Here is a 12,337-nt window from a genome sequence, read left to right as displayed (position 1 = left end):
GTAAAGCGCTTTGTGTTGCATTTTATTGTAGAAAAAGTGCTTTATAAATAAAGTTTGATTTGATTTGACATCTTATATTCATGATGAAATGTAACATCTACAGTATAGAAGTAAATGCATCCAAATTCTATGTACTTCCTTAAAACGCCACTAGAGGGCAGACTGACAACATGAAACAGGAAGTTTGAGCAGAGCATGCTTTACTTCCGCCAGAGAAGAAGCCAGACCACAACAGTCCCAGGCAGGCAGTGGTGTGTTTCCAGTCCTGCACGTTTCCAGTTGCATCGTTTCCACTCAAACAACACCATGCCCGTCATTTGTGCTGCAACAGGGTGCAACAATAAGTTTGTTAAAGGATCAGAAATAAGATTTTATAGGTAAGTATTTAGTGGTAAAACAGCCATTTTTCTGGGTAATATTTTAAGCTAGCTTTATCTTAATTTGATTCAGCAAATTATAGGCGAATACTTTGGAAATAAATTTAAGGATAGATCAATTGACAACGCAGAACCACGTAAGATGATTTCATTATTCCTGATCCAAAATAAATTACAAACTCTAATTGTAGGGAAATGTATATGCAAATAGGAAAGACAGAAAAGGTGATCCTGCATGCTTTCTCAGTTTCATCAAATCTAGACGTGATTCTGTCTTTGCACTTCATGAACTCCTTAAAACAATTGTAAAGGCAACGTAATAACTAAGAAAATCAAAAGAAAGTGGAAAATATTTATGTACTCACTGATAAATCAGTAAATAATAGCAGCTGCATCTTTTGTGATAAAAGGCAGGACTATCCTGCTAGCATTTGTGATTGCATGTAACAGTCCTTATAACATGCACAAGTACATCTGCAAATGCACCATATAAGTTTTAGAGCATATTTTGCTCTGACACCTATATTACACACACACACACACACACACACACACAAACACACACACATACATATATTTATGTGTGTGTGTGTGTGTGTGTGTGTGTTTCAGAGCAAAATGTGCTTACATGAAAATTATTTACTTTTCAGGAAATATTTATTTTTTTAATAAAGAAATTTTGCACTTTATGTAAAAGCAGAGCTATCGCAAGTATTCCCAACCGCATGGCACCTTATTTTGTTTTTGTTATAACTGGTATACAGATTAAACTAGCCTGATAATGTGAACAGAACAGTGCCCGCTTAGCTAAGCATAAATCAAATGTATGTTTACTAGTAGCCTCTATGGTCAACGCAGTGTTAGTAGCGATCATTTAAATAAGCAATTGCAATATATGGATACAATTGATTGCATTACCACAAAAACATGAGACGTAATTGGCAAGAAAATTAATTAAATATTACCAGCAAAACATGACACAATTAGCAGATTTTGGAACATTTATTGACACAGTAGGTGCAAGAGGTCACATCCTGCGGGTTGGTCTGAGATATTTACGCCTCTTTATTTGTCAGGTTTCCTCTTAGCAAGCCTCAACTTGCCAGCAAATGGGTGCAGAGCCTTGGGATGAAAAACTTCATCCCGACTGCCAACACTTGCCTCTGCTCAGAGCATTTCAGGAGCGACTGCTTCAGGGACTACAATGGCAAGCAGTTCCTGAGAGAAGATGCAGTGCCCACCATATTCAGCCAAGGGCAGGACTCCTCAAAGGTGTGATCTCTTAACATTTTGTTTTCAGTCTTGTTTCTTTATTATTTATTTGTTTATTTATTTACATGAGATCAACAGTTAACTGTGCACATTCTGCAGATTGAACTACGTAAAAGAGGAGTAATACCAAAAGAGACAAATGTGGCCAATCAGATGGGGACACAAGCTGACAGAGAGAAAGAAAGAGCGAGAGAGGCCGCTATACGCAGAGAAAAAAGAGGAGGACTCAGGGTGAGTTTTCTGATACTTTTGTCCCTCAGCAGAGAATTTTTTTATCCTCAGATATGAAAGTGTTTTTTTTTTTCAAAACACAGGTAAAAGAATAATTCAGTCATAAGTCAAGTTTCTATTAATGATACTTGAACTTTAAGAAGTGCAACAAAAACAACAAATAGCTTTTATGGTATAAAAGCTTCTGATTTTCTGTCATGAAATTGGAAAAAGATTGTGTAAGTTTAGACTAACAGTATGAACACCAATGGCATCACTAATACCAGAGCTAAATAAAACAAACTCTAAAATTGATCTGAATTCTATAATATGAAAGAAGTTATAATGTTTTTAAGAACGTAAGCAAAATCCAGATTTCAGAGTTCTGTCACAAATTCCTGTAGCATGAAATGTACTGATGCTCTTTCAGGGAGGACGAGGAGGTCGTGGAGGAAAACAGCTGTCTGACAGGTGAGATGTTTCCTTGTTTATCCCCATTGAGTTTGACTTGTTGGTTGAGTATGCAGATCTTTATTCATGTTCTCCCATGGGACAGAACAACAGGCTCTTTTCATCATTCAGCAGATAAACACTGTGCTCTGTTCCGCTCACTTATAAATTAGATTTGGATGGAAATGATGCCCTCAAGTATAAGTAACTCGCTTCTGCTCTGATTCATCACACTGTGTCCTTGTTCTGCTGTTGGTGACATACCTCACATTTCTATGATTATTGAATATTTAGTGTCCTTCATAGTAATCAACAAGGAAATTTACTGATAATTTGTATTTATTTATTTTCATGACAGATGCAATAAATTGAATGTCAGAAGAAAAATTTTCCTTATGGCTCTGGAGAGCTTAATTGGATTATAGAAATCTGACACATGGTTTAATCATTGTTTCACAGTTAAGTGAAAGACAAAACTGTCCCCAGGTTATTCTTCTCCTCCTAAAATTAATTGGCATTGCCAGACTGTGTTAGTTAATGTTGATGTATGCGTGGATGGTTCATATTCCGCTGTGATCATTTTTGCTCTGTCATAATGTGAGATATAAATAAAAGTTAAAAAAAGTAATTATAGAAAACCGCTGGGTGGAAAAGGCTTCAGGAAAAGAACTCAAGATTGCAGCATCAGTGAGAACAGATCACATCATTTCAGCTTTAAATCTTCGTCACACAGGCAGACGATTGCAGCCAAAAGCAAAGTGTACGACAGTAAAGGCCGACTGCTCTCCAACGGGAAAGACATGTGCGACTGTCTGGATGTGGATTGTATGGGCTGCTTCTACCCTTGCCCTGAGTGCGGATCACGCAAGTGCGGCGTTGAGTGTCGCTGCGACAGGAAGTGGCTTTACGAGCAGGTGGAGGTGGAGGGTGGAGAAATCATCCGGAACAAGTTTGCCGTTTGATTTTTAAAGACTGTTTAACTTCTAAATCTTAACAAGAGGAGGGATTTCTAGGAAATTATTTTCCTTCTCCCTGAGTGCAGATGGAAGTCAACCTGTTGGACCAGTCCAGACTGTGATGCTTTGTAAAGAAATATTCAGCAATGCTAGATGATATTTAAAGCTTTTTTCTATGTACCTTTTTGTTAATACACATTTTTTTCTTCATTTTTGCTGTTTCCGAAGTGAAATATGTTTCAACATCACCAGAGCTGGGAAGAACTTCATATCCAACTCACTCAAGTGAAATCTCAGATTTGACACAAAATGTTTTCTTTCTTGCAAACGTTGCTTATTTATAGCACAATTTCATATAAATCCCAGATATTCTTGCTCTCTTTATATTGTTTAGTCTGAATTTTACTCCTGCAGAAATGTTCTAGTTGCCATTTTTAGGAAGGAAATCATGTATAACTGAGAGTGATAAACATTACTTGAAGGATCACTGACGGTGTTTCATAGAAGAGTGAAAACCCTATCTTTTCTGACGTATTCATCTTTTTTTAAACTTCTATAAATACCAGGTTTCTTTGCTGTATCAATGCTCGAATCATTTTTCTTTGGGGAGTTTGTGTCACTGTCACAACTTGTAAGTTGGTTAAGATAAAGAAAAAACATGCATCATTTAGCAAAAAGAACATTTAACTCTGAACTCTTTTCATACAAAGGAGCAGCACAAAGTCCTTTATACAACAACAAATAACGTGCAACATACTCTTGTTGCATATGACCCTGGGTTTTCAGACCAACAGAAGTAGAAAAGGCTCATTATGTTCTCTTAAACAGTTTGTCAAACAGCATTTGTATTTTACAGATTAGTGCTATTTATCTTATTTTCAGGCAACTGAAAACATCAGAATAGATGGCATTTGGTGAAAACTTATACAAAAATAAATATTTGACAAGGTATAAAAGAAAAACTATTGTATGAATTGCCTAAAAATTTGAGCCATGTCAATATTTCTATATTTTCACAAAAGGACAAAACATTAAAAATTTCCAGAATAGATTGCCACTGTTTTGATAAGGTGGATTGTCTAATATTAAATATAGTGGCACGAACGTCTGGGATTGCAAAGGGTCATTTTGGAAAATTAAGTGTGGGTTTCTAAGAACCATGGAGAAAGATTTTGGAATCAGACTGTAAAAGGTTAAAAAACCACCAGTAAACAGGTAGACCCCCACTCGTCCAGTTGGGCAGATGATTCACAGAAGAAAACAGAACTATTGGTACACTCCAGGAGGGATCGGCCAGGAAGTATCACTTCAAAAGACCGATGTGGAATAGTCTTTGAAGTCACAGAGGAAAGAGTGGAGAAAAAGAAAACTAATTTTGAGAACATTTTTCTCATCTGTGAAACACAGCAGTGGCCTACTGGACTTAGTCTCATGCTTGGAAAACCTCCAAAGGGAGGTGACCAGAAGGCATCCTAATCAGATGCATCAGAAGCCTTACCCGGAAAAGGGAAACCAGGGCACCGTCATGGAAGCAGGCTTGTTGAAGGAGCTTGCCGGCCATTGTGACCCCTCCCACACAGTGGCACGATCACCTTTCCTGGAACACGTTACACTCTGTATGTTCGGCATGTGACACAGTCACCAAGTCGTCACGCAGGTTTATTCACTAACAGCAGCTAGTTTTCTCTGTGTCTCATTTATATTGAACTTTTTAGATTCATAGTTTAGTTACTATGAATCTTAAGCTGGCTTGTATGTGTATGTATATGTGTTTATACTGGCGAGTGCGTGCGTGTTTGTACGTATGTATGTGTGTGTGTGTGTGTGTGTATATATATATATATATATATATATATATATGTATATATATGTATATATATATATATACATATATATATATATATATATATATATATATATATATATATATATATATATATATATATATATACGTATGTGTGTATGTGTTTGTATATGTGTGTGTATGTATGTATGTATATTTATGTGTACATCTGTAGGTTGTTTTTTTTTTTTTGTTTTTTGGTTATTTTTTTTTAGGGTTCTTTTTTTTTTTCTCTCTCTCCCTTTATCTCTTTCAATTTTCTTAAGAGGTGTTTTCTCTTCTTTCTCTTTCTGTCTTTCTTCTGTCCTCTCCAGTCCGGTCCAGTAGTACAAACTATACAACTCAAACAATAACGCAAAATAAATATAGAAATAAAATAAAAATTCAGAAAGCCAAGGGGATCATTATATCTATGAAGCTTCCCTTGGCAAAGGAAATTTGCTCAGCAGAACACAGCATCCAGACCATCCTTCTGCTTGCGATCAAATGCTGGACAAGACACAAAAAGAAGAAAAAGAAAAAAAAAAAAGGAGCTTGCCGGCGAGTGTCTATATGTTGACACCTGGGGCTCAGTCAAGCCCAGCTCAAAAAAGCTACAGTTTGCCATCTCCAAGGGGGCTTGCCATCTGCTAGGAGGGATTTTGAGATTGAGCGCAATGTGACCTGCGTGGCAGGAAACGCCATGACCCAGGGTGTGATGATTCCCACAGTCACAGACAGGCTATTGGGACATTAATCCAAAAGAAGTGTAAAAGGATGTAAAAGGAACATTTCATATGAGGAAAACCACAGAAATCCAGAGTTCTGGTTGTTCTGTATAGAAGAAAGCACTGAAACTACGTCTAAACTGAAATACAAGACTAATAAAGTGGAAAAGTTTCTCCTCACCTCTTTTTGTAATAGTCAAAGTATCTATGTCCATTAAGAAACCAATAATTCTATTATTTCCAGATCAGATCCCGCTGCACATCTGTCCAGTTATAAGAGGTTATTCTTCCTAAATGAATGCATATCCACTTTTTTTTTTTTTTTCATATAATACCACGTTATTCCATTTGGATACAATGAATGCATCTGTGCACAGTCATCACAGTTATCCAGTATGAATCAATGACCCTGTAAAAATAACACTTTGTTTTATTAGGTCATTTTGCCTGATTACCACTAACTGACCACAGCAGGAACTAATCATTTCACCTCTTCCTCCTTACTGACCTGTGGCAGCAGGCAGTCAGCATGACACAGCAGTTCATTGTGCTGGCTAGAGACAGAGCTGCAGACCTCCTCAGACATTAATGTCTCATTTAAACACACCCTGCTGTCCTTGAGCTCAGCTGCAGGTGAAGGGCAGCTTTGCCTCGTAGCATCTGCATATTTGCAAAGAATTTAAGCCAGGAATGAAAATCCCAGACCTGCTAAACCAGAACTCTGCAGTACAACGCTGTTGGAAATGTTATTCTTAATGGACATGTAAATAAAATGTAAGAGGGCATTAAGTTCGTAAGGGAAATGTGTGCAGTCAGCTTCCCATAAGATCACAAAGACAGTTTTACTTGATTAAATGTAGGAGTGCTGTTCTATTCTTTTTGCCTTTTACTGCCAACGTCTGGTGCATTTTATAGCTCATTTGTAAAGGGGCTGCAGATAAATTAAGCTTATTAATATTTATAAAATGCTCAGGGGAGAGTCGTCGCAAAAAAGCCATTTATCAAAGCAGCTGAAGTTTTGTTCCACGTTGAACGTTAAATTTAAGTTCAAATATTGTTGCATTGAGGCTGTTTGTGCTACAGTAGAATAAAAGAGACAATTCAAACCCATGCATCACCCTTGAAATGACACTTGTCACTAGTACTGCTGGTACAAATATTCCTGATTTTGTAGTTTTATGCTGATGTTAGAAGTAATAAAAGGACACCTTGTTAAGAGCTCAGTTCATTTTCATGTGTTTGTTGCTTAAAAGATCCATTACGAGGTCTTTGTAGCAAAGTTGACAGGAACCTTTAGGTCCTTTTTTATGTCAGCAAAGAGGCTTTACTGATGACTGTCTGCTGGATTGAAATATCTCAACGACTACTGGATGGATTGTCACGTGAGGCCTGTTCACATTCATGAACCCCTGTGGATCAATCACAGTGATCCTAATATGCTTCTTACAGGGCCTTTGGTCATGAACCATAAACCAAAACAAGTTTTTACACATCATGGCATTGCTGACCAATAAGATGATCTTTATTATTCGTATTATAGATTAAAACTAAGTTAAAATACAGAGGCTGCAATTATATAAGTCAACACAACCTCAATGATTTAATTGGATTTCAGAGCTTAAGTAGAAAGCAGTTGCTTCTGATCAAATGAGCAAGTGTGAGCACGGCTATGACAGCAGACATTTTGGCAGGTTGCTGGGGTTGAGAATTCACATGCATGTCAACACAACCCCAAGAAAAGTCCAGGAAAACCATTCAAAACCATTCCCAATCTTCCCAGGAGCACATGTCCCAGAAAGTTCACCTCAAGGTAAGACTTTGCCATGTTCAGAGAACCCGTAACATCATCTCAGGCTCTATAGGCTTCAGTTAGCATGCTTAGTCTTTAGCTTAATGTCAATATAATTAATAAAAGAGCATTTCTTGTTTATAGTGGATGTTAGGACAGTCTCTTTTCTAAAAGAAAATGTGCATCAGGTTGGCTCAAGTTTGCAAAATTTTTGGAACAATTTTGTTTGGACTGATGAGGTTATAGGTCATACTGCTGTGCAACACTTTGTATCAGTCATGATACATGATGCAGAGTGAAAAGCCAATGATTTTTTTTTTTTTTTCACAACCGATAAGCTGCAGTCATTGAATTGACCATAAACTAAAGTTACAACTCCTGTGTAACTAAAGTATACATGGATGTTATCTGTCAGACAGCTAAAGCTGGGCTGAATACGGCTCATACAACTGGATCATGGTCATAAAGACTACAGAAAATGAAGAAACAGAGAAAAAAATGTCCAGCAAACCTGAACCCGACTGAACTGCTGTGGCATGTCATTAGGAGAGCTGTTTAAGCTTGCATTGAAACAAAAATGAGTTTTTTTCCACACACTCATTTTAGATGCTGGTTATACAATAAAGACAATATTTTCCACAGCTAAAAGTGTTTCTACAAATAATCAAATCCAAGTACTGCTGTATTTTTTGCTGAACTTTCTTTATTTTTGAATGACACGCTGTCATCTCTTTAAAAAAAAAAATCTTATTTTAAGACCTAGCAAGGACCAGATGATGTCTTTGTAAAGTCTCAGAACTGAAAGTGTGTATTTTCTTTCCTGCCTGTATCTCCAACAGCTATTATCTAAAAAAAAAAAAAAAATCTGCTGTTTGCAGTTTTTAGAAAACTCGAGAAGAAATCTTAGCCTGACTATATCACAGTTTTTATCACCTCCCTCTTGCAGAGTAGGCACAGCAAGAGACTCGTCTATAAACTTGATAAAATGCCTATAAAATACTGGCTGCTGCAGTAATCAGCAGGGTGAGGACACACACCTCCAGGGAGTTGCTGGATTAAAAACAACTCACTATTACAAGACATTGATGACCTGAATGGACTAGAACCCAGTCAGAAGATGTCCAACCTGTTGTGTCGGCTCTGAAGAGAGGCGTCCATTTAAGGCTGAAATAAAATCCCTGAAAGTGCGGGTGGGAAGCTCGAAGGAGCTTGTGGATGTTCACAGAGGATGAAGCAATCGAGCAGTCGCATATTTCCATTAACTGGGACACTGCACAACAATGAACCTGTTGAACTGACAGCTTCTTTTTGAAGAATCCAATACTACTGAAACACTAGTCTTTAAGATAAGCAGGTAATGTATTGACAGAAACTTTGTGCTTTGAGAGAAGTTTCAACCTTAGCTACCAGAAGATTTTCACAATGACGCTTTCCAGTATTTCCATGACTTTGCCAAACTTTTGCTGAGAAACATAAAACACAAAAAAACACATGAAAAAGAGGGGAAATAGCAAACATCAACCCCTTTGTAGGCTGTTTCTACAAAATAATGCAAATTCTTTTGTTTTCATATAAAACATTGATCTGAGTCATTTAAATGGTGTTAAAGGCCAGTGACAGAAAAATGCTGTTATTTTTATTCTCTACATACATGGCCACAGCTACATTTGTGCCAACATTTTCACTGCAGTGTCTTTGAATGGACAAACAACTTTGCATTTGAAGTGAGAACCCTTTGAGCTCTAAAACTGCACTACCGTTTGGGATAATTAACCCTTTAGGAGGCACATAGAAGAAGACTGTACACATTTTATGTATTACTTGTAGCGCAATCACTGCTGCACCTAATGCTACTGGAGCCACCTGCAGATAAAAACATGTTCATGTTTGGAGGAATTTTGGCCATTGATGGCCACCGTCCATTAATTGTGTTTGGCATTTTAAGTATTTTCTTTGCCCATGTTTACCACTAGATGTCAGTAATTCTAATACACTGTACCTTTAATACAGGGGTCACCAACTCCAGTCCTCGAGGGCTACCATCCTGCAGGTTTTAGTGTTTCCCTTGTACAACACATTTGATCCAACTGAAAAGGTTCTCCAAGAACTTGTTGTCATCTTCTGCACCTGCCTGTTAATGAGCCATTGGTTTGGGTCAGGTGTGTTGTACCTGAAAAACAATAAAACCTGCAGGATGGTATCCCTTCAGGACCAGAGTTGGTGACCCCTGCTTTAATAATTAACCTCCTTTACCCTTTAGTCCACAGCTGTAAACTATAAGTACATCAAACACATTTTTGAATGCAAAATAAATGTAAAATTCAATATGAATTAAAAAGAATTTTAGGGAAAGCTCACCAGGTAGACCATAAATACAAATAAATAAAAAAGCAAAATTATATATATATTTTAAGAAACAATCCTTATCATTACTACTGCCATAAAACTAACAACTTGTCAACATTTTGTGCCCTGATGATCCTGAATGTATTTGGACTACCCTACTGAAACATGTTACTTTGCTTCCTCTTTATCTTTTCTGCCTCCTCCTGAGTTAGTAATTGGTGAGTAGAAAGTGTTTTATTCATCTGAGTGTGTGTTTGTTATTAATGAGTACTGAAACAAAGCTTCCCCGATGTGTCTCTGTATTAATATTCTATCAGTCTCTTAATATTTTGTTATGTACTGCACTTTCTATTCCTTTTCCTGTTTTTAAAGAATCTTTGTGTGTATTGAAAAGTGCATTATAAATACCATGTAGTATTATTTTGTGAAAACCGAAGGCTACTTTTTAAGCTGCAATAACCAGTGAGAACTTGCAGTATTACCAGAAAATATTTAAACCCTATTAGGTTTTCCATATTTCCTGGATTTAATTACTTTTACACACACAAGTATGGCGGGCGAGAAGGTCAAAACATATTTACGTAAAAAAAAAAAAAAAAAAAACACATTAATAAATTTGAAAACAAAATTACAGTTAGAAAAGTCATTTACATTTTAGAAAAGAAATTTACAGCCTTCTGCAAATACCGGAGAGTAATCTAAAAGGTGCAAAACACATATACAAATTCCAAAACAGTCAGTGGATGTATGTGGTGTATTTCACAAATTATTTGATAATTGAACAATGTTTTGCCCTTTTTGCAGAGTTAATGTCAGATACTTTACAGTTTTTTGTTCTTTGTGCGGATGGTCTGGAACTTTTTCATGAAACAGCTTCTGTGCAGCTCTTTTCCCTTAAAGAGCACACAAGATGTATCATCAAATCAATCCAAATGTTATATTTACAGCACTTTTATATGAAAAAGTACAAAGTGCATTACAACAAAACAACAATAAAATATCTAATAAAAATAATTTAATCAAACTTAAAAATAAGCATTCACATTGTCATTCTTAGTCTCTCAAACACACCCACCCATCAGTCCTGTTTTCAGCAGACGCTAATCATACTATATCAAGTGGGGGAGTGATATTGTGAAGATCTGTTCACACCAGGAGTCACCAATGACCACAGAGGCCGCCACCACAGGAACCACCCACATCATGTCTTGCTGGATCCCAGACTACAACCATTACACTGCAGTGCAGGACCTTCCCCGACCACCCAGATTAGGTTGATCGCTGCATGTTGACCCTGCAGACTGAACAGGCAAAGTCCTCGCTGTGGCAGATCTCAGTGAAGAAAACCCTGGAAATACTAGGGTTTGAAAAAAAATTATAAAGTAAAGAAAGGGAATTAAAAAAAATAAATTTGAGCAACAAGTATAAAAGTATAAGAGTTTATTAATCAAAAACAATAAAAACAAAAGAGGTCAAATTAAGTAAATAGCTTGTGTTCAAAATAAGTGACAAGTGAAATTGTATAATCTTCTGACCTTTTGTGCCAGGAAAAACATTCTTCAGCAATGGATTTCAGACAAAGTCCCTTCAATTACAGGATAGCATAGGATAATAATAGAACACATACCTCTGGACTTCCTTACCTGTCTTCTGCACTCCAAAACTAAGAATATGGAAACCATTTCTTGATTATATCAATGTAAATGTCTTTGTAATAATGAGAAAAGCTTTTGTATAGAAAGAGGAAAGGGGTCACAGACCCATTAAACTTTATCTTGTTATGTACCTGCTATATTTTTCTTATTGTATCTGTAACTGTTGTCTCTATCACTGCCAGCCTTTTTTCCTTTTGTATTGTTCTGTTTTTGTCTTTGTATATGTATGTTTAAAAAAAAGTGACAATTGCACAGTTAAACAGGTTAAAAAGAAATAGAGAAACACATTTAATTAGAAGCCAGAATGAATAAACCTTCAACATGTGGTGTGCCCAGAGTACACCTGGAAAACCGCTTCTGCATCTCCTGTCACATGCATCACTTTCAGCATTGGACTGCAAATCAAATCTTTTTGCTTTGGTGCCAGCTACGTTTTTTATTTTGATTATGTAAGACTGGCTCAATTTTCCTGAAATTCTTCTTGTGTTGGACAGACTGCAGAGTCTGAAAGCACACAAACAACAAGAAGTCTATAATAATTGATTTAGCTGTTTTGGTCTGTTCAGCAGTGGGCAGATTAGAGATCAGAGATTAATCTGATTCTCACGTTTGGTGCTGATGCTTGTTGGTTTGTCAGCTGCTTATCTCTTCAATGCAACACCGGATTGGCTTGACATCTACTATTGATCTTCTGGCCAAACAACAACTAATTATGGGCTGGCTTCGATTTAG

General features: G+C 36.8%; 1 protein-coding gene across 1 annotated transcript; it reads left to right on the top strand.

The window, feature by feature from the left end:
- Nucleotides 1–306: 306 nt before the first annotated feature.
- Nucleotides 307–4,051, top strand: arl14ep (ADP-ribosylation factor-like 14 effector protein; the record flags this gene model as incomplete). The annotated part of the gene is made up of 5 exons (XM_079245171.1): nt 307–377; nt 1,454–1,649; nt 1,749–1,880; nt 2,290–2,330; nt 3,043–4,051. 5 exons carry the CDS (start codon nt 307–309, stop codon nt 3,269–3,271), a joined length of 669 nt encoding a protein of 222 aa, XP_079101297.1. The 3' UTR covers nt 3,272–4,051.
- Nucleotides 4,052–12,337: the final 8,286 nt, after the last annotated feature.

This window comes from Telmatherina bonti (assembly GCF_933228915.1).
Source record: "Telmatherina bonti genome assembly, chromosome: 1".
Lineage (NCBI taxonomy): Eukaryota > Metazoa > Chordata > Actinopteri > Atheriniformes > Telmatherinidae > Telmatherina > Telmatherina bonti.
Note: the sequence above shows the minus strand (reverse complement) of the source record. Positions and strands in the feature narration are given on the sequence as shown.